Source organism: Haplochromis burtoni, unplaced genomic scaffold (genome assembly GCF_018398535.1).
Source record: "Haplochromis burtoni strain Fernald_Lab_line unplaced genomic scaffold, NCSU_Asbu1 Contig_235, whole genome shotgun sequence".
NCBI lineage: Eukaryota > Metazoa > Chordata > Actinopteri > Cichliformes > Cichlidae > Haplochromis > Haplochromis burtoni.
In genome coordinates this window covers 323,141-345,694 of record NW_024582596.1, presented here as the reverse complement: position 1 = coordinate 345,694, position 22,554 = coordinate 323,141, and the positions used below count along the sequence as shown (strand labels likewise).

Sequence of the window (22,554 nt, the reverse complement as noted above, 5' to 3'; positions counted from 1 at the left end):
GTGTGTGCGCATTGCTGCTTTAGTGTGTCTGCTGGACCAATGAGCTAGGCTCCTTCCTCCTGAAATCACAAGGAAGGTTTTATTGTTTTCTGCACATCTCTGTCTTTTCTAGCACACGAGCTAAAGAAGCCAGATGGTAGCTGACTCTGGTACTTTCCTGAAGGATGGTTGATATGATTAGCAACAAGGCGTTTCCACCATACAGCAGGAATGACGTTACTGTGGATAGGACACAAGCCACTCGGGACATTTTGTTTTATTAAGGTCCAACAACATCAGTGGAAGAGAGGTGCATGTGCTCCATGCATTGTCATATTGTCAGTCAGCGTTTTATTTATGCACCAGTTTGTCAATGAGACGCAGTGACAAGAAGGAATAATATCTCATTTTTTAATGTTTTAGGAGAGAAACTTTAACAAGTTTTAATATTCTTGACTTTTGCTCAGTGTGTTTTGTCAAAATTGTCCTTATTCTGGTTGAGAATGATTAAGCTAAGCTCCTGTGGGACCAAAAATAAACAGACCAACTGGTAATGGCTAACCAAGCTGACAGACTAGTGGTGGGAAAGTATAGGAAGAAGGCTGCAGTGATACCAAGCTGTGTTTGCTACACCGAGTTACAGCACCACGAGGGAGGAACACGAGAAGCTAAGAGAGGAGATGGGTGTTGCCTTCACCTTGGATGCTTCTCTATGTGCCACCTGCGCTAGTCCAACCGTGACAGGTTATTTGCTGCCTAATATTACATGGTCAACTATTAGTGCTATGATAACAACATGGAGGCAATTAGAAACAATTCAGCCACCAAGTAGCAGACTGTGAAATCACACGTAGTCACAGTAGTCAGGTTATTGATAGTCTTGTCTTTTAGTCAATAGGTGGAGCTGTAAGCAGTCTGGCTTTCATTGTGTGCGTTTGGATGGCAGCTGTCTGAAACACCTGTTTATTCTTCTGCTGATTTGTTGATAAAAAGCATGAATAACAAACCAGCAGCAGAATATCATGAGGGGAGTGGTTCCACTTTTTCTGCAGCTGAATTCAGTGCATATATCATCCCATCTGAGAAACAGATCAGAATAACAAAGGTCAAAATAAGAACAGGATGGTAGCTGCATCGTTAGCATTGAGTAACAGAAAGTGGAATAAGCCATAGCAGCAGAAGCACAATACACACAGCCAAAGTACATCATCACAAATGTTTACCTGACTTGTAAAGTCCAGAAAACTCGAAGTCCGAGTACATTCTGTGATTTTGTTGTACTAACATTATTATGTTTGTGTCATCAGAACATGTGCTGTGCATACTTAATGGTGTCCTGTAAGCTTCAGTGTCTGCAGATACGCTGTGGTCCGCTTGGCTCTAAGCAGCATAGATTTTGGGAGTGCGAGGCTCCGAGCAGACGTTTACATGCCGGAGTGTGACCACGTGAACCTGCCTGCAGACGGCATAAACTGCAGTGCACCTACTACGTATGAATACAGGCAGACTTTAACAGGCATGGCTGCTCGTCTGCAGCCACATCAGAGGTTGGATTTGGACTTGAGGTGCTAATAGTTTAGTATAACAACGTCCATGTTTACAGTTGGATGAAAAGTACAAAATGGGCACAAATCAAATCAGTAAGTGAAGCGATTGGATGTCGGGCCTGACGTATCAGACTCGCATCCACCGCCGAGTAGAACCATCAGTTTGAACATTAAACACTTTCCCACAGAAAAGAGAGGACAGAGTGGACAAAAGACAGGAGGCGGTCAGGCAAATGGGTTTTCACGACTGTGCACTCGCTTTATTACCATTACACCCAGTTTGGCAAACACTGTTAATCTGGTGCCACATCGACAGGACAAGACATCAAGGTTATCTCTGCCATGGATTTCCAACAGCGCCGTCAGTGAGAGGAAGACTACGGATTTAATTGTGAGGAGAATGTTTTAGTAGCACCCTCCTGATTGACAGCTCTTTGAATAAACGTGTGTGTGTGTGTTTTGGGGGATGGGAGGTGGAATTACAAGTTGGCGTTATTTCAGGAGAGAGCTGCTGTCTCTGCCTCTTTTCTAGCCCTACACACACACACACACACACACACACACACACACACACACACACACACACACACACACACACACAGCAATAAAGAAAAACCCTCTCTGTGTCTCGGTCCTGTCCCTGCAGCCTCAGAAACACTCACGTGCACACACACTGTTGGCTGGTATAACGTGAACAAATGAAGCACTCGGCTTTGGCGGCATCGAAGGGGCCCCTGAAATTAAGCTTGTGTTTATTTTTGCAGTGAAAGAAGAGGGAGGAAAAGATGAGCGTTTGAGGAGTTGGGGGAGGGTAGAGGAGCAGGGAGGAGTGTTTCTTTGTGGTACTGTACTGCTGGAGTAGGAGGGAGGATTACAAAACTCTGCCCTCTATCGGAATGCTGAGCTGCATGTGTGTTGTCTGTCTGCTGGTGCAAACTGGAAGCATTCCTTGGAGCGCCACAGTTTGTCAGTGTGACAGATGTTTAATGTTTTATCCTGCTGGGGTTAGGAGAGGTGTGATCGTAGGGCTGAGTCTGTGTTTCTCATCTATTCTTTTCTTCTCCGTTATCGGCCTGGCAGTGTGTTGGAAGGGTGTGGTGGATGAAAAGCGAAGGGAGAAAGTGTGCGTTTGTTTATTTATTTATTTATCTGGGGGGCACTGCTGACTGTAACAGTCATTATATTATGTAAAGCCTGGCAGCAGCGACAGTAACCAGGGGGAGGGGAAGTCTAAGTGAGAGAGCGTTGGGTGCCAGTTACTGACGTGCAGAGCAAGGCTAGCTGTGATTGGCTTCTCAGCACAGATCTCTGGCTCATTAAACGTGGTGAGGTGGCTGGATCGGCGGAGGGGTTACACGAGCTGCTCGTGTTTGTACTCCCAGCAAATGGAGGCGACGACTCCACCGCTGCGTCACAAATTAATTAGAGGAAGAAGTGGCAGGGAGAGCCATGCTGTGGGACCATTAAGACTCCTCCCTGTGCTAAAGAGGCAGCTGTAGATGTGAGGTTAATAACTGACACGAGTGGAGGACAGGATGAACAGATTAGAGCGGTGAAAAGCCCGACACCATGAGGGGCACGCCAGAGTGACGCCAGAGTGAATCTACCAATAGGAAGTGACAAAGTGAGGAGTAAAATGTGTTTGTCAAGGTGTGTGTGCGTGCGTGTGTGTGCGTGTGTGCGTGTGTGTGCGTGTGCGCGCGCGTGTGCGCGTGTGTGTGTGTGTGTGTGTGCGGTAATCGGAGCAGTAACCTCCAGACTGAGCGAATGGCGTCCAGGAGAGCAAAGGTCAGCTCCCAGGCCCAGAGCTGGAAGGATTGTAGTTTTCATTCGTTTTGTATTCATGTAGACCAGATGACTCACTTCATACATGAGACTTGCTCCAGAGTTCTCCACCACACTGGACGTTGTACACCCACTGGCTGCTGGGGAAAATGTGTATTTCCTTACTGGTTGGCAGTGATTCTTGGAGGTTGCTGGTTTTCACTGGGAGTCTAAGGTCTCCGTCTGAGTTTCTACGTACGTTTCTCTACAGTTACTATAGAGCTACTGTAAAAAGTGCAGCACAAACCAGACACGCAGCCCGATTACCTTCAAAGTCAAAGTTGTGCCTCAGCGCTGTCTGGCCTCCACTTTCCTCTCAGCTTTGCCGACATGCAGAAGTCATTCATGCTTTAAACTATCTTATAGTAACCCAGAGGAGACGATCAATGAAATATATTGTGTTTAATCTGACTCGTCCATCTGAGTGAGTTTGCTGTCAGGTTCGCCCCCTGCTCTTCCTCATTACACACTGCTTTGTGTGTTTTGTCACGCTAACAGTGGAACTTAGCAGGGACAGGGTTTGCCTTTCCAACTGGTCTATGATCTGGTGGGGTTGTATCTTTGTTGCTCTTTGCTTTTTCTTATTGATCGATTTATTAATTTCTTTATTTTTTCCAGTCTACACAAAAATAGTATTCATCATCGAGCGCCACGCAAAGCTGTGTTCTCTGTATTTACATCTGCATTACATTATCTGGATTAGGAAAAGTGTAGAAATATACAAATGTAATCATGTTAATACCAGATTAAAAACTGATTCGAGCTGGGATCGCTGGGATAACTTGGAGTTGTTCCCCGTGGTTTCAGAGGAACGTGGGATTAACTTTGCTGACAAAGGGAGGAGAGAACATCTGGAATAAGGGTTGGGAAGGATTGGAGGTTCCAGAGTCGTTCAGCTATTGCACCCAATGTGGTGGATAACTGTACTCATGCTTTAAGTTACATAGAGGAGTGTGTTTGTTATCTGACCTGAACCTATTTGGGTTTAAGGTGGCTCTGCTGACCTGTCTGACCTCTCTTGTTTTTAGGATGGAGCAGATGTCTGAGGAGGCACTGAGGCTGAACCTACTTAAGCGAGGCCTTGAGTCAACCAGTGAGCGAGAAGAGGCGTTGGCCAAACGCCTCAAAATGGAAGGTCACGAGGCCATGGAGCGCCTGAAGATGCTGGCACTTCTTAAACGCAAGGACTTAGCTGACCTAGCAGCCCTAGATGTTGCAGGGAGCTTGGGAGATGGAAAAGGCCCTGGAGCCAGCAGCCTCCATCATCAGAGCCTAATGGGTGCTGCTTATGAGGAGAAGTTAAATGGGAGTCTGAGGCTGGGAAGCCACAGTAGCCCCGTTGGACCAAGTAAGAATGGAAAGGAGAACATCCTGGATGAGCCAGTCGACATGAGCGCTGGGAGGAGGTGGTGAGAATAAACATTTTAAACAGAAGGATTCTGTGTAAAGAGCAGGCATGTGCTTTATAGCATGTTCGTTTACCTGAATCCAGGCATCGTTTATCTGATTATTTGAAGGACAATACCAGTTCACCTTAGCAGCTAGTTTTACTCTGCAAAAGTAACTAGTGGGTGAAACCTTGGCTGTCAATGAAAATCTTCACTTTTGTCCTCGTTGGCACATTTTTGGCCACCGAACTGCAAGAAGTGTCCACGGCACACTGTCTCTGTGGCTTTGACATGACTACAGAGGGACCAACTTATTCCACAGGTTCAGTAAGAAATCTGTGGAATAGTCCACATACAGTATTTGGTGCCAGCTCGCCCCTACAGAGCAGGGCTTGTATGTACATTGTGTGCAAGGTGCATAGCAAAGGTTTAAACCACACGAAAAGTAACGAACACCCTCAAGGGCCCAAATTACTAAACGGCACAAAGTAACACAGGTGTACCAAAGGTGTGGTTAGTTTTATGGCTGTTTTACAGTAATGAAAATGCACATGCAGCAGGGGCAGCTGTAAAAATCAGTCAGTTCTTCAGTAAATCGGCCCTCAAACTGTGGGGCTGATGAAATGTATAACATGGAACAATGACACAAGGGCACCACTAGCCTACATGTAATCTAGTGTTGCTATACAGTATATTCAATCTTCTTTGATAAATGAAATGTGTGACAATGTACATTACTGTTTCTGTCCCCCAAACCTTTGTGTCTGGAGCTGGTGAAAGATTTGCTTTTAAGTTTAAGAATCAGCACATGGACGTTAGATGTGGGGCCGAGTTTCTTTGTTATTCTGCTTTTAACCAACGAGCATGACTAAAGATTCACAACCTGTAAACTGACTTCCATTGAACCTACCGGGAAAACCAGCAGAACAGATGTCAAGCGACCCCACGCAGTTTAGTAAAGCTGTCAGATCCTGTGATGATAAAGTACGACTTTAAATGCTGCAGAAACTGACTGCACTTTGTGTTTGATCTTTTTTTCTTACTAGTGATGCTGATCATGACAGACGAACTCCGTCACCGGATGTCATCATCCTGTCAGACAACGAGGCTTCCAGTCCCAGAACGACACCTCGGCCCGAGGAGCGTGTGCACAAGGCTAACCTGGACATGTTCAAGGTAAAAGGCATTCGCAGCACTCCTGCAAGGGGGCAGAAATAGACTGAATATGCTGTACAAGTCCTTTAACACTGGTGCATAAATCAAGTGTAGAGGTCGCTCGCTCAGATATTTCAGGATGCTACACTTAATGAGACCTGGCTTCACACCCTAAAAACCCTGCAGCTAGCTTAAGCCCTGCGGTCGGGGCGAGCGATGGTAGCAAAGCCACTGTTAGCTCACCCAGCAGATTGTCCTGAGCAGCAGGGAAAACAGGCCGGGTGGGTGACGGTCAGGAGGAAGCGTAGTCCTGAACTGAAGCTGCCGATGCACCACCAACCAAGAGTGATACCAGGAAGTCCTGATTGAAGCTTTTCTTTTTCACAGGAGCTATTAACATAACCAATCATTTGGCTGTACATGTACAATGACAATAAAAGGCAATTCTGTTCTCTTAAGGAGGTGACTTGTGTGGGAGTAGAGCTTGGGTAGCTTCTCTGTACAGTGTTGTCACAAGGTTTTCAAGAAAGGAACAGTGGAGGAGTTGTGACCTTTTGAGTCACAGCACTTTCCAAAAGACATCTACTGTAATGAAATGAGTCTAATTTCATCCTGTATGTCAGAAGATCCAGAGTGTGATCAAAGTGGTGGATGGACTGTAATGTTTCCACAGTCTGATTATAGATGCAGAGCAGAGGACGTCGCTGTCAGCAGCTGTTTTAGCCGAGCAGAGTAATCAGGGAGAAGCTCTGAGTAAACGCAGGTGGACAATAAACAACCACAAATATAAGTAATAGTCAGTGTCACATGTGTGAAACCTGCATGTTTCCACAGGCTGTCATGGAAACATGAATACAGATGTGTCTAAATACCAGTAATGACATTACTACAGATGCATGAAGAATCCTGTGAATGAATTGGTCAAAATCACTTTTTCTTGACGTAAACAGGTTTTAAATTGCTGCTTTTGACTTTGCACAAAAGAATATTTCAGCCAAACGTGTCCTGTTTACTTTCTGCAGTCACATCCTGTGTCGATGCAGAAACACGACGCGCTGTTCAAACTGCAGCTTCTGTGTAGGTTTAGTCTGGTTTATACAGACTGGCTGTTGAGTTCAACGAGCTCGAAGTTGCCTCTGGTCTTATGTCCGGATATAGTGTGCCTTTCTAATTTTGTGTGCTCGTTTGTACCAGGGGAAAACAGGAGAGGAGAGGCAGCAGATGATCAAAGCTCTAAGAGAAGAGCTTCGTCTGGAGGAGGCTCGTCTCGTGCTGCTGAAGAAGCTCAGGCAGAGTCAAATGCAGAAGGAGAATGTGGTCCAGAAGGTCAGTGCTGCTGATGCCACACATTCTCACAGTCACGGCCACTGTTGGAGCTCTGCAGCTCTTTGCATCTGTCCGTGGTGCCTCGTCGTGGTCATGTGGGTTCAGTTCAAGTCACTTTTATTTGGTGCCAAATCAGTGTTTCCTCAAGGAGGCTTCAGTGTCTTATGTCATCACAGCAGCAGTTTGTCATGTTAATATTTCGATAATTTAACTAGACAAATATATTGCATAGACTGATCCTAACATAATAATAATAATAGTCTAATAGTTTATATCTGGAGAGCATGACCTATATAGACAATGGATAGTGCAGGATATTGGAAATCAGTATTGAAACATGTATGTACCCCTTAGCTGCAGATGGTACTGTAACATTGTTCTAAATCAGGGCTCCCAAAACCGTGGCTCGGGGGCCACTCGCAGCCCCCCGCGTGCTGCCCGTATATGGACCTGTAGAAATAAAATGCAGTTTGACTGTTGAAGTGACGATTTTGCTTGTTGTTGAGTGAAATGTTAAAATAAGTTCGTCAAATGATTGAATATGAAGGCGACATGAGCAGAGACACAAACATGACGGGTGTGTTAGTTCACTGACAGACTCACAAACCAATCTGCACACCTATGTCTGCACTTCTGTTAAATACGAACAAAAATAGGAAAAAAAGATTTGTCTTGTTATACAAAATTTGAATTATTTTTAAACAAAACTAGATTTTAGGGGAGATTTGTGGGTGTTTTCTTGTTTGTTTGTTTTTGTTTGCCCTCGCATGAGACAACAGTGCCAGCAGTGTCTCATTTAGTTTGAGAGCCCTGCTCTAAATCATATGCAGTAAACATTTATATATGAAGAAAGCACCAGAAAATCACTCTGAGATGTTCCAGTCCTGGTTTATCGTTGCTCTCTTGCAGGTCCCAGTGGTCCAGAATGCTGCGTCATCTGTGCAGCCTCCTCCCATCCACAGCTCTCCTGTCCTGGGGAAGCTACCTGTGAGGCCAGGTCTACACAACCCTGAGCCCCAGAACCTCCGCACTGCACAGGTGAGTGAGTGAGTGAGTGAGTGAGTGAGTGAGTGAGTGAGTGAGTGAGTGAGTGAGTGAGTGAGTGAGTGAGTGAGTGAGTGAGTGAAGGGTACATTTTCATTAGAGATCACACCAGTGAAGTTCCTGTTTTACAGGAACTGTGTGATTGTTGGGGTTCTGTAGTGTTGTCTCGACCTTGCACCTTAAACCAGCCGTGCTGACTTTAAATGACGTCTTTGACTCACAAAGAAAGAACAAGAACTACAGAAGTCACTCAGTGTAACCAACAGCAAAGCTGCACCAGTGTCTATGATGTAAACGAACCTTAGACGTTTTGGCTGTAAGAAAGGGTCATGTGACCATGTAGGACAGTAATGGAATCTGAAATGTCTCCTTTTTATCTGTAGTCACATTTTAAACTTCACCAAATGTAGAGTACTTACAGAGACTGCTCCGCACGCTGAACTCACACCTTTTGTTGATGTCTTTAGCAAAATGTCAGTTTTCTTTGAGACTGAATCCACGTCTCTGCTGTGGGACAGCGTGGATATGCTATCAGTGACTCCAGGTTAGCCTATCTGATTTACTGAGATGATTCATCGCCTTGTTGGTGGTTGCACCACTCACTGTAGAGGAATGTTCTTACCAAGTACGGTCTTGTTTTCATCTTTTAGCCAATGATACGTGCCAGTTTTTAAAAACTGTGCAAGCTTTCAGTTTTGAGACTCAAAAGGGAAAAAAACCAAATCTTCTGGATTTTTAGCTCCAGATAAAATTTTGAGCTACGGTGGATAAAAAAGCACTTAAACATAGAAGAACGTGCTTGTGTGAATGAGCCATGGTGTGTATTATCCATTTACAGTAAACCAGGTGAGCAGGTGTCATTTGCAGACATCAGGGATTTTCTCTGATCTCTGCTGAACAATGAAACCCTTTGTTGCCCTTCTCCTTTCTGCAGGGTCACACAGTCATCCGGTCAGCAGCTAATGCAAACTTGCCCCCCATATTGATGTCTCAGCGAGTGATAGCACCCAACCCTGCCCAGCTGCAGGGCCAGAGGGTCACGTCCAAACCTGGGATGTCTCGTTCCAGTTCCAACAGCATGGCTAATGCTGTCAGCTACCAGCAGGTATAGAGTCAAACCAACCTGGGGTAAAGCATTCTTTTGAGAAAGGTGTGAACTTGTATGGTGAATGGTAGGACTGCCTAGAGAGAGATCACTGATCAAATCCTTTACATATGTGGCTTTTCTCAGTAATAGAGGGTAGGGCTGGGCCATATTATACCGTTCACAGTAATACCGGTATAATTTAGGCAACGATAGGAAAATGAAATATCGCGATAGAATGGGAGTAAAACGCGCATGCGCAGTGCCTTTGTTTTCATACGCACATGGCCGATTGTTGAGTGAAACAGATGAACCAGAATTGGTTTGTAAAAATGGTGCAACTTCAGTGATGTGGAACTGGTTTGGTGTTTGTCCGTCAGATACACGACAAAGCACATTTTTTTGCAGAACATGCAAGCGGCCGTCGGACTAAGATGCTCTTAAATCTGGGAGTAATCTGGGTCCTAAACTCCGTATGCTTCAGGTCAAACCACTGCAGCATCACTAAGAGTTAAAAACTGTCTAAATTCTTTCATCTTTAATAAAACGATCAGCATTGCTGCTTTACCAGGTGTAACTATAAAGTTTAACTTCCAGGCATCCATGAAAACAAAAGTTATTACATTTAACGGAGTTAGAAGTTAGCAGGAAGCTAGCGGAAGTTAGCTCGCTAGTTTCGCTAGTTACCTAAGCATGATATAGCATGTTCTGACTGAGAGATTTCTGAAAAAAATCAAACGTACAGCTCTGCTATCACTTCCAACATAAATGAAGACAGGAAACTAAACAGCAGTGACGTTTGTAGGGTTACTGAAGTTGGGCTAGCTGGTATATAATGATGTGCTACGTGATCGCTAGCGACACAGCTATGTTAGCATAACATAAACAGTGAAGCTGGAGGACGAACACTAACACTTTTCCACTTATAAAAGTTAACGTTAAGGTTCCTCATGGTTAGAGACAAATGCAATCGCATGGCAGGATGCTGTAAACGGACCAAACTTCAGTCAGGAGAACAACTGAGATAATCCATCCACAATACGAGGTTAGTCATTAATATACTGCAACAACATGGGAATAGAGCAGCTGCCAGAGAATTCAACATTAATGAATCAATGGTACAGAAGTGGAGGAAGCAAGAAGAATGAGTTTAATAAAGTTTGATTTATCTGACTGCTTTGTTTCGCTTAATGTGCCTTATAATCCCGTGCACCTTATGGTCCGAAAAATACGTACTGCACACTGCAGTTTAATGTTGCAAAGCACCTCTTTTTAACTTCAGTGGATATTATACATGGTTATGCTCAGGATATGTCAGCCCATTTCTACTGGAAATGCCTTTTGGTTAAACTTTCAGCAAGGAATTTGCATTTGCACTGTTACATTTTTATAAAGCTTTAATGTACATAAAAACCAGCTTCTTGTTTAAGTGAAAATAAATGGAAGGTTGTCTTTGTGCGCTAGTAATGTTGTGGAGTTGTATTTTGTCTCGCATCAATTATATCATTAATCAGTTATATTGTTATCGCAAATTTTCAAATATATATCGTGATAAATACTTTTGGCCATATCGCCCTGCTCTAATAGAGGGTGTATATCTCTCTGCAGGCCAGTCAGGTGGCAGCTTCCCAGCGCTCAGGCTCCAGTGCCATGTACATGAACCTGGCCCACATGCAAGCAGCAGCAGCTGGGGCCGGCGGTCTGGGCGGAGCTTCGGCCGTCAGCCCGTCCACCATGTCTGGTTCAGCCAGCGGAGCGGTGAGCTCCATGGCAGACCAGGCGAGCAGTCAGGCAGCAGCCAAGCTGGCCCTAAGGAAGCAGCTGGAGAAAACCTTATTGGAGATCCCTCCACCCAAACCCCCAGCCCCTCTCCTGCACTTCCTGCCCTCTGCTGCCAACAGTGAGTTCATCTACATGGTGGGCCTCGAGGAGGTGGTGCAGAGTGTGCTCGACAGTCAGGGTAAGTAAATATCTGATATTGGGGGAGGAAACATCTACAGCAAATCTTTGATTTATACCTAACCCATCAAATTGAACTGACAGACAAACCATGAATACGGTATATTTAAATAAATACGTAAGCGTTTGTGTGTTTGCACCAAACTCCTTTGGTTGTGTGAGCATGACCCAGAGACCATTTTGATAATAATTATAAAAATTTGCCAAGACTTTGTGTGCTGACTAAATCTCCCCAGCAGGTGGTGCTATTGTTTCTTCTGTCCATAGTTTGTGCATCGCAATAACCAATCAAGGCTTAGCAGAGCCAGAAGCAGGAAGTTCTTCTCGTATGTGCGGTCATGGTTGAGAAATCAATGTCCCTGAATCCAGCTCCATCCTTGTAGCACTGCCTTTTTACTCTGTCAGCCTTTAAAGGTCTGAATACAGGAGGCTACACCTGGCACCTGTCTGCTCAGCTGTGCTTGAATCACTAAGAGCAGAACAACGTGCCGTCAGTTTGTGTCAGGAGTGCTGTGATGACTTTAAGGTTTAAAGTAAATTCTGGGTGTGCGTCTGCTCGAGCACCGCCTGTCGCTGTAGCTCTGTCATTGTTAACGGAGTCCTGTCTGTAGGTAAACTCAGAGGGACGCTGGCCCGTCTGGAGCCTTTCTTCTGCGCCCAGTGCAGAACTGACTTCACCCCCCACTGGAAGCAGGAGAAGAGTGGGAGAATCCTCTGCGAGCAGTGCATGACATCCAATCAGAAAAAGGCTTTGAAGGCAGAGCATACCAACAGGCTGAAGAATGCCTTTGTGAAGGCCTTACAACAGGAGCAGGTTAGCAGCTTATGTACCTGCATCATGCTGGCTGATTCTTACTCTCACTTAAGTTTGTTTATGTCACGAGATTGTGTGGCTATCACAATTTTACTGTCTAGCCACACAAAGTGTTGTCGTCTGGTGTTGGTAGCAAAGTGATAAATAAATAATAGGGACACAGTTGGGACTGCGTTTCATGTTTTTAAACATCCGAGTCACTAATGAGCACGTTGTCGTTCTGACTCAGCAGAGCCTCACCTGGCTTCACCCTAAAAAGCTGGTGTCAGCTAGCTAGGTTAACCCAGGGTTTTCACTGCATGGTCACATCACAGGGATGGCATTGGCAGCATCTGGATAAATAAGTCTGCTGTGAGCAGAGCAGCTGATTTTAAAGAGGAAGTTAAAAGTGCTCCAGAGCTTTTCAGTACTGAAAACCCTGAATTAGTGCTGAAGTTACCCAGATAAGATGTAATCCTGCTTTGCAGTCTCTTTGTTACCACACCTAAACTCCCAAACATAGCTGGGGTATTTGATAGTGATTGTGGAGTCGTTGAATGTAAGTACACGGTGGCACCAATGCACAAGATTCCTGAATGTGGTTCTCTTGTTAGGAGATTGAACAGAGGCTGCAGCAGCAGGCTGCTCTCTCTCCCAGCTCAGTCCCTACCAACGCCTCCAAGTCTGACACCATGATCCGACATCATGCCCTCCGCCAGGTATGTTCCAGCAGAGAGTCCACTATTAACTTGGAAGGAATAAGGAGATGTATGGTGCTCGTGTGTATGTATTCCAAACCAAATGTGCTTCAAGCAATAACTAGCAAATCTCTGGTTCTTAGGCTCCCCAGCCTCAGGCCTCCCTGCAGCAAGGGCTGTCGAACTCGGCACGAGGGGTCCTGTCCAACTTTGCCCAGGCCTCACAGCTGTCTGTGGCCAGCAGCCTCATGGGCATGACCAGTGCCAAGCATTGTGGTGGCAGCGGAGGCGGCAGCAACAGCAGCAGTAACAGACTGCAGCATGACAACCGTCGGCAGATCTACAACATCCCAGGTACACCTTTCCCCTTTCTGCTTGATGGGTGAGGGTCCGTGTGTGTGTTTTGTTTCCTGCCGTGCATCTTAGTCAACATCAGCCATTCGTAGGTTTATTAGCTCCACCCAGGACGTTGTGTTTTGTCTTTCTGTCTGTAAACACGACAGCTCAGAAACTATGGAATGAATTCTGATAAAACTTTGCAGGGGTGTAGAGCGAAGGCGACAACCAGCCATTCAAATCAGCATCCACCAAGGTCCTTAACAATAGCTTAAGCAGAGACGTGGCTATCAGCAAGTCAGAAGGGCAGGACGAGTTACACTGTGGCTTTATAGAAAGCATATGATTGGGTGTTGGGGGGTGGAGGGGTGGGGTCGACTGATACTGCACGAAGACAGAGGAGTATGTGAGGGTGGTGCAGAATATGTGACAGCTGGATTATATAAGCCTGGGAACAACTCTGAGTGCAGTCTTGTTTACATGGATGTGAATGAGAGTGAGGCAGGTGTGACGGTAAATATGCCAGAGAAGGTTATCTGGGGTCAATCATTCAAACAAACGGGAGAAGGTGAGGACGCAGATGTTTCGCTGTGTCCACCTCTGTATCGATGTAGTTTTATTGCTGTTTCTTTACATTAAAAAAATTCTAGTAAACGTATAAAATAAGAAAATAAGGCTAGTTCATGTCAATAGCAACAAAACAAAAGGTCACTTACAAATGTTTGAGCCTTAAACTCTACAAAGTGCATCTTCTCTGAATGTTGTCCTTCTGCCTCCACAGGGTTAAACATTGCCTATCTGAACCCAGCGGCTGTCGGAGCCCATAAGAGCTCCAGCTTAGCAGACCGGCAGAGAGAGTACCTGTTGGACATGATCCCGCCTCGATCCATATCGCAGTCGATCACTGGACAGAAATGAGCCCTGTCCAGCTCTTGCCCCTTGAAGCCACCTTCATCTTCATACCTAAACCATACCGAAGCACTCCTAAATCAGTCGATACCCTCTCCTCTTCACCTCTCATCGCATGCAGTGCCTGTCCATGTGCCTACCTTAAACTGACCCATAAAAACCCCACCAAGTTGGACAAGGACTCTAAACTACCAGTGCATTTGACATGCTCTTAATATAGTAAAATCCTTCTTCTTCAGTCTATTTAAGAATTATAATTCCCCTTATTATAACTGGTGGTAGCATTATTATTCCCACAACTACCATATTTGCTTCTGTTACTATTACTCATTATGCTTTTTCCTTTTGATGGTTTGTTTTTCTGCTGTTTATCTTTGACTCTGGGTAGTGACGGCCTGTCGTTGTCGGTTTCTTTAGGCCAAGGTCATATAGGATTTTTTTTTCTTTATAATTTGTCCTAAAGCTTAGCTGCGATTGTTGCTAGTAACAGAAGATCAAGATGATGCGTTCTGGTTGCTATGCAACTTACAAGCTTTGTAAAATAGTCTCGACTTGGATGAAACAGTGGAAAATCCCGATGGGTACAAAAACAGACAGTTTGAGGCTCTGCATGCTCTTGAAAAGAGGATGAAGAACCCATTTTAAAAATGGAAAAGCTGGAGGGAGAGAAGGAGGGAGCAGCAGAGCACCCACACCTGTACAATCTCCCTAAAAGGGCCTGCTTCACAGTGACACACAGCCAAAATTCTGATATGCTAAAGTTAAGTTTCAGGACAGCGCCGGAGATTCTGCCACCAACAGAGTTAATGAACTGGAAGCGAGCGACAGACGAAAGCAAAAGAAAATCCTATGTGATCGTGTTCGGATAATCTTTCCTTTGCTTCCACCGTCGTTCACGAAAAGCTTCTTATCAGGTTCTTCATTTCAGATTGAAACAGTAACACACTTTTTTATGCTGGATGATACTTAAGTTGTACTAATCACGATGGACAGTCACAGCAGTTTACCATCTGCCTCTTCAGGAGACCAGCAGTCAGTCGAAGCTCCAGCGAGACGGAAGCTGACAGGCCGAGTGTGTCGTCTGTGTACCTGCCAAGTATTGGGGCTGCTGATGCTCTTCATTCAGACAGAAACCTGTTGGTCCCATCCCATTTCACTATTTGCCAGTGACCTACTAAACCACCTCACCCATACTCCCCACCCCAAACCTTCGGCTGTTCAGTATGCACAGACTGAACCCTTTCACCCCGCTGTTCCTCGTGGCATCGCGTGTTCTTTGAGAGAGCGAAAAGACCTCAAAGCTAAAGGTGGAAGCATATTTTGTGCGTCCAAACCACAGACTCTGTAACTACAAATCTGGGTTCTTCTTCTTTTTATATTTTGGTTTTTAGATTATTTTCTAAATGTTGTGCAACACCCATTCCCAAATCCTAACTACTATTCCCATCCCTACCTCATCCCTTTTTGTTTGTTTGTTTAAACTTTATGCGGCGTCTCCTAATAAAATGGCTGCGTACCTGAGAGGTACAGCTGCCGGAGACGATAATAATCAACATAAAACAGAAACTATTAAAATGTCTGTATGGATTATGTATAGATACCTAGCTTCAGAGAAAAAGGACGTGGATTTTATCTTTTAAGGAGAGGCATGGCTCAATCATCGTGTGTCTGCTCTGCACACACGTTTCCTCTCCAGAGGAGCACTGTGCATATTTCAAATTAGATGTTTTTGTATGGAGAAGAGTTAAGAGTGGCTGCGGTCTGGATGCTGGCTGACGGCTAACCAGAGTCCGGTGAGATGCTCCGATTTCGCCGAGGTGTGTTTTGTGTTTCTCGTTTTGCTTTATTTACAGGCTCATGTTCATAATCCCCAAAAGATGTTTACATGCTTTTAATGTTCAAAAACACTTTATGATCCTGCACTTCTACAAATGCTCCGTTTGAGTTTCTGTCGCTTTAAAGCCCTCCTTCCAAAATTCCAACTCCACTCTTATTGGTCAGCTGTGATGACAAAAGCAAGGCAAAGTTGGTGACATAGCTGAACACTTTGTGGGCTTCTTAACAAAGGCCTTACCTGAAGCCACCACAGGATGACTACATGTTGCTTCTATCCCTGAGGGCGCTCACTGAAGTCACAGCAGAGCTGACGTTGGTCTTGATGGCGTTATTTGTCACTACTTGTTCTGTTGTTGACAACATGAACAGGAGGAAGTCGATGAAAACAGGTTTGTGTGGAACGTCTCTTTGTTGAAGCAGCTCAGTTAGCATGTTAGCATGACCAGTGCTAAATGGACTGGTAGCGCTTTTCTGCTCTGAGCGCTCAAAGCGCTTTACACAACTCGGTGATTCACCCAATCACACAAGCGCTGTCTGACTAACATTCACACACGTTCACACTCCGATGGACGCATCGGAGAGCAACCTGGGGTTAGCATCTTGCCCAAGGATATTTGGCGTGCAGACTGGAGCAGACGGGGATCGAACCACCAACCTTCCGATCAGTAGGCGACCCGCTCTGCCACCTGAGCTACAGCCAGGTGCTGCCACCTGCTCTGCTGCTGGTGTGTCACCTCCAGTCATGCTCCAGTTGTTACTCCTTTGAAACATGCACAAAGAAGTTATCGAACACACTGAATAAAGTTTGGAGAAAAGCTGAAAGAGACACTCAACTTGTTGATAAATGACTAAATCCTAATTTACTCTCTGCACATGTTGGACCTCAGTCCCAGCTTTCATTTCACTGGTGCCCAGTTTGTACATGTATCTGGAAGATGGAGTTACTCCACTCATATTCTGACACATAACCCTTACAGAGCCCAGTGTCAGGCCTGCACCCCGCTCTCACTCATGTGACAGATCACTGCAGCAAGTGTGCCGTTGGTAATGGACCGGTTCTTACGCAGCCCTTTGCTACTGTACCTGAGCACTCTGTGCGCTTTATACAACGTAACCTCATCCACCCAAACACTTTTTCTTTTTGCTCAAGTGTTTTCTCTCTAACATTCGTACTGTGATGGATGCATCGGGCACAACTCGGGCTCAGTATCCTGCCCCAGGATGTTTGACCTGAGCAGCCAGGGATTGAACCACCGACTCTCTGGTTAGTAGTTGACCTCCTGCTCGACCTCCCGAGCTACAGCTGCCCGTTTGTGTAAAATGATCTATTGTTGTTGTTCTTTGGTCGCACATCAGTTACAGAGTTCTTATTGCAAACTAAATTCCATCTCAGTCCCAGGATCGGTAATGTTTACCATTGGTTAAAGTGACAGCACTCGTCGTTCAGATGGAGAACTTTTGGCATGTTACACACACGAGAGTGAAACTAGTGAGAAGAACCAATCGTTCAATGTTATTACGAACAGACTCTTCGCCTGTTCCAGGCGTCACCTCAAACGCTACAGCCCATCTTCGCTGTGCTCTGGATAAGAAACGGTGAAAGTTGGTGACATAACTGTCACTGGGCTTTTACATGAGCAGCTCTCAACGCTGCAGCAGAGTGATGTGCAGTTTCCAAAGTGTCAGGAAATGTTATTCTTCCAACATAGTTGTGGAGTTGAGACGGGTTGAAAACTGCGGTGCTGTCAAATGAACAGAACTAAGCATCTGATGGTGTTAATCCACTTTTATCTATTTATCATGCAAGTGTGTGTTTTCACAAACCATTTGAAGTATTTTCATGACGACGTCGATGGTTTTGCTCCGGACAAAACCTCTAAACCTGCCCAAACCCAATCTGTCTTACACAGGTTGGACAGTTGCTTCATCACAGTTAGTTTGAGACCTAACAACAGCTGTCACAACCAGCAGTGTTAGATTGTGGTTGGCTGCCTACAGACAGCAGGCAGAAAGCTCGTTTTCCCATAAACGTAACTTTTTCTTCTTCTTTCTTTTTTGCTTATCTTGCCTTAGTGGACCATCACAGTGGATTTGAAATCAAGGTGTTATTGAAATGCAGACTTTGTTTTAATTCAAAGGGTTTAAACAAAAATATTGCATCACCTGTGGAATCTTTTTTACATCTTTCAGAGGCTCAAAAGTATTTGGACAGACTGCTGTAATTTTAAATGTGCGGATTATTTTTAATACTTCACTGAAATCCTGTGCTGTCAAAGACTGCCTGAAGTCTCGAACCCACGGACATCACCAGCGGTTTCCTCCATCGTGATACTCTGCCAGGCCGTTATTCCATTTACTCCAGCTGCCTTCAGCTGCTTTTTGTGTGTGTTTGCCTTCAGATTTGCCTCAATACTCAATCAATGTCCCATTTCTTTGTCTCAGAAAAGCTCTAGGGTTGCTCATGCAGTATGTTTGGGACATTGTCCATGTGCACTGAGGTGTCATCCAGTCAGTTTTGGAGCATTTGGCTAAATCTGAGCAGAGAGATCCTGTACACTGCAGAATTCATCCTGATGCTTCTGTCACGTCACCAATAAGTAGTTTTCAGGCATACATACGTATGCCACAACACTGCCTCCACCTGCTCTTTTAGATATTCTTTGTAAATGTCTCATCTGTCCTGGTTGATGGAGCGTAACCACCTTCATGCTGAGAGTTCCCATGATCAGCTAAGTACAAGTTCAACATTCACCATTAATTCCACATCTGTTTTCTCCTTTGTCAGGGAACAATGAGGGAGTCTGACCACGAATCTGCTTGTCTGTCAGTTGTCCAGTTACTTTTGACCCTTGAAGAATCAGTCAGTCAACAGTCAATGCAACACTTCTGTCAATTAAATCAGAAAGTCTGGTTTTGTCACATGTTGATTTGGTTTAAAGTCCACTGTCGTTGTGTGAAAGGCAAAATTTAATGGTCCAAAAACCTCTGGAAATAACTGTATGATGGTGGTGTTGAAGGTTTGGGAGGGAACATGAGCAATCTTCATAACTGTAATGAGGCTGTGCAGACAGCAGGTTATATGACCAACACATCATTCAGACTGCAGTCGAACCCTCTCATAATCTACGCAAGCAGAACGTGTTCAGGTCAAGTCTTTGGTGTTGTTGGTGACAACACTCGGCTATTTCGAGCAGTGTTCAGTTAACGTGCAGTATTATTCACAGCACACTGGCCCTCCAGGAGTCTGACGCATGCAGATTACTGATGATGATCTGCGACAGCATCCCGGCAGATTCAGATTATTGATAGAGACCTTGGACTAACGTGTAGTGAAACATGGCTGACCTGTTGCAAAGGACTCCGCATGACCTGACACGACCTCTGGCCGCCATGTTGGATTTCTTCAGCTCTCGGGTACCGGCTGATGTTTCTCACAGAAACGTTTACCTCGGTTTGTGTACGGTGTTTGAATGTCACAGATTACAGTTGTTTCTCTGATCCTTTGGTTTATGACTGAGCAGCTGCACAACTACACTCAGTTCATTGAAAAGTGTTTGCTAATGCACATGAACTGCTCCTTTTTTAAAATGATTCACATATTGCAACTTGACATTGGCATTTAGCTTAAAGCACTGCTGTGTTCAAGTAAAAGGCACATGTGAATGTACGAGCCAGAGAAGTGATGTTAAGACCAAAAATACAGTTTTAAGAAAATGGATAAAAGAGCTTCTCTCTAAAGTACGTCAGCACTTCATCAGCTAATCTGTGCAGGTCGGTCGCAGTAGTCTTCTCCTGTTTAATGAGCCCACCAGCCAAGAAAATCTCCTGTAAGCTGCACGCGGGACGATTTTTGGTCCATAAAGAGAGCAGCACCAAATCATGACAGAGGAGTGTTCAAACCATGTCATGTATGTTGAACACAATGGGAAGCAAAACTATCCAAAAACATGAGTTTTGCATCTGAAAGCACTTTGAATGGTCAGACGACAGTAGAGAAGGCAACACTGTCCTGAGCTTCTTCACAGCTCAGGACAGTGTTGGAGTTCCCATGATGACCCATGGAAAGGTCAGTGTTTCCTCTTATGCCCAGTTTGAGAGCTGTTAGTTTTCCCCTCTCCCTAATTCAGCTGTTTGCTCACATGTGCATCTTATAGCCTGCTAACAATCAAAGTGTGTTATATTGTTATTGACACGGGGATAGAAGTTTCAGTGTTCAAATCCACAGATTGTGGCTGATACTCTCGTAAGTTTCTCAAATTTGCTTAAATATGAAGGTGGGTGCTGTAACAGTCTAAGGCCTGTCGCCCTGCAGTGAACCCGCTGCCTCATAAAGGCTGTACGATACAGTACTGTCAGCTTTTATTACAGTGTTACTGAACGAATCCTAAGCAAGTATCGGTACTGAGTCGACTCTGATGAAGCTCCGTGTGAATCCATCTGTGGTTCAAAGCTCAGCTCCAATAAGCCCTGCATCGTCTACACGCGTATAGTGTTTGTGCGTTTTTTTTTGTTTGTTTGTTTGTTTTGTTGTGCGTTCTGGTTGTGTCCAAGTAATCCAGACCTGCCTGTCACTACTACAGAATGATCCAGTGACAAACAGTCCACAGAGAGCGATCCAAGATCCCTGCTGTGAGCTGGCACTATGTGTATAAAGACTGAGCTGAATGGGAGACAACGTTTGAAATTGGATGTAGCGAAACGATACCTGAAATCTATTTTTGCTCCAACTCCTGGTCCGATCTGCTTTAGCTGCAAAGCTAAAGTTTAAATGACAAAATAAGCTCCCGTCTCTCTTTTTGCAGATGCATTTATACATCTTTGTATTTGAACTTTGTTCTTTTCAACATCACTTTTTAGATTTTCAAGTCATTCTTTATTCTAAGGATTTGTTTGTTTTCTTTCTGTCGCAGTTAAAAAAAATATTGACTATGAAATAAATGACACAATATTTGCTAGGTTTTAAGTAATAATGACTTATTGTACATATGCATTTTTTCCTCCGTTACTGAAAAAAGAAATTAAATGGTTGTACATTGTGTAGAAAAGCAAACAAAAAGCCATGAATATTGTGAAGCTTGTCATTTCGTTTTGTGATCACTGTGTATTATTGTGTAACAAATGTGCAAAATGTTTGGGATTCCTTTTCTTTCGCCCGTTCTGCTTCTTGAAGCAGCCTTGCTGGTTGCATTTGCTGTTATTTTGAACTAGTTAGCGTTTGCAGGAAAGTGCTCACTGGTTCAGATCAGAATGGTCCGAAACTCCCGTCTGAATACTTCGACGCATTAAACTTTAGATACCTTCAAATTACTTGTTGATGGAAACACTCTGATTGGTCGGACTCGGTGGGCCTAGCCCTCACTGTCAGAACGCCGTCACGTTGGCGAAACCACCTCTCGTAATTACGTTTCTGTGTTTTGATGGAAACGATTACTGCTCCCCGCAGACAGCGGATCGACACGAACCACTAAGACGCAGATTCTTACAACTGTTGAAACTTTTTGTTTGTTTAGCTTTTTCGTAAAGAAGCGCTCGCCCTGAATCAGTGACCACTTTTTCTGCCGACACCAGCATACAACACGTATGATACTGTACTGTTTGGCTTTATCTTCTATTAATTGTTGTTGCTAATGCAGGGAATGATTTAACTGCAAAATCATTGTTTCTTTTTGCATAGTGTTGACAATTTTAAATATCTGGGAAGTAGGAACGAATGATAAAACGGACCAGAGACTAATCAGACTAATTTTTGTTTTACTTGCATCAATCCTGACCTTTTGCACATACTTGATATTTAACGGTCTTCAAAAAAAACGTCAAGAAAATAATGCTGTTTGAATACTGCCAGTTGATTGACAATTATGCATTGATTGAAAAAAAATAAGCTAATTTTGGAGGAAATAACTTTGTAATATTTATCTCTTGCAAGCTATGTTTAATAAAGGTTGAAACAATTTGCTTCAAAGTGTCAACGTCATTCAGCTTTCTTCTTCTTCTTCAGCGACGCTCTGGGCAGCGTTTTCAGCCGATCTGTCCCGACCACTTTTCCTCTGGTCTTTTCATTAATTTTCAAGTTATCATTATCCCCTCAAAAACGGTCTCCATCTACCCCAACAACATACCCTGGATCACCAAGGAGCTCAAGGAAATCCTTAATTTAAAAAAAAGAGGATTTTCTTTTCCGGCTCTGCTCTGGATAAAAAGGAGGTCAACAGGGAGGTCAAGAGCCCCTTAAAAACTGCTAAACTGGAGTATAAAAACACTGTTGGAAAAAAATTCACCACAGGGGACCTCCACTCAGCCTGGCAGGGCCTCAAAACCATGGCCTCTGTGAATACTGTGGTCACCACCTCCAGAACCATCCAGGTTCTCATTCTTGGCCTGTTTATGCCATGCCCTTATCTTTAACGTCAGCTCCGTTGTACCTTAATTGGCCCTTGGGGATAAATAAATGAAGTCTCTCTGATTCTGATTCTTTAGCCGTTTAAATCAGCTGTGTTGGATCAAGCACACCGGCCCTCGAGGCCTGGAGATCCCCACCCCTGGATTAGGGGGTCTATACTTAAACCAGCGTTTATATCATGTACACAACGCAGTACTCTCCACTAGGTGGCAGCCTGGAGCAACAAACCATTTCCCGGGTCAGCTGAAATGTGACCTGTGTCGAAACAGTTTCCAT

General features: G+C 44.5%; 1 protein-coding gene across 5 annotated transcripts in view; it reads left to right on the top strand.

The window, feature by feature from the left end:
- The window catches only part of gatad2b (GATA zinc finger domain containing 2B), a 43,753-nt gene extending 21,913 nt beyond the window's left edge, over nucleotides 1-21,840 (top strand). Inside the window, exons 2-12 of one of the 5 annotated variants that reach the window (XR_006055157.1) lie at nucleotides 4,379-4,759; nucleotides 5,785-5,914; nucleotides 7,088-7,219; nucleotides 8,129-8,257; nucleotides 9,198-9,368; nucleotides 10,935-11,307; nucleotides 11,918-12,120; nucleotides 12,714-12,818; nucleotides 12,941-13,151; nucleotides 13,915-14,956; nucleotides 15,065-21,840. Coding sequence is in view for 4 of the 5 variants with exons in the window: in XM_005937790.3 (XP_005937852.1) it covers nucleotides 4,380-4,759; nucleotides 5,785-5,914; nucleotides 7,088-7,219; nucleotides 8,129-8,257; nucleotides 9,198-9,368; nucleotides 10,935-11,307; nucleotides 11,918-12,120; nucleotides 12,714-12,818; nucleotides 12,941-13,151; nucleotides 13,915-14,051 (1,971 nt within the window). In the remaining variant the exon portion in view is untranslated. Of the gene's footprint in view, nucleotides 1-4,378; nucleotides 4,760-5,784; nucleotides 5,915-7,087; nucleotides 7,220-8,128; nucleotides 8,258-9,197; nucleotides 9,369-10,934; nucleotides 11,308-11,917; nucleotides 12,121-12,713; nucleotides 12,819-12,940; nucleotides 13,152-13,914 lie in introns of all 5 variants that reach the window. The other 4 variants (XM_005937791.3, XM_005937790.3, XM_005937793.3 and 1 more) reach the window with 4 other exon arrangements.
- Nucleotides 21,841-22,554: the final 714 nt, after the last annotated feature.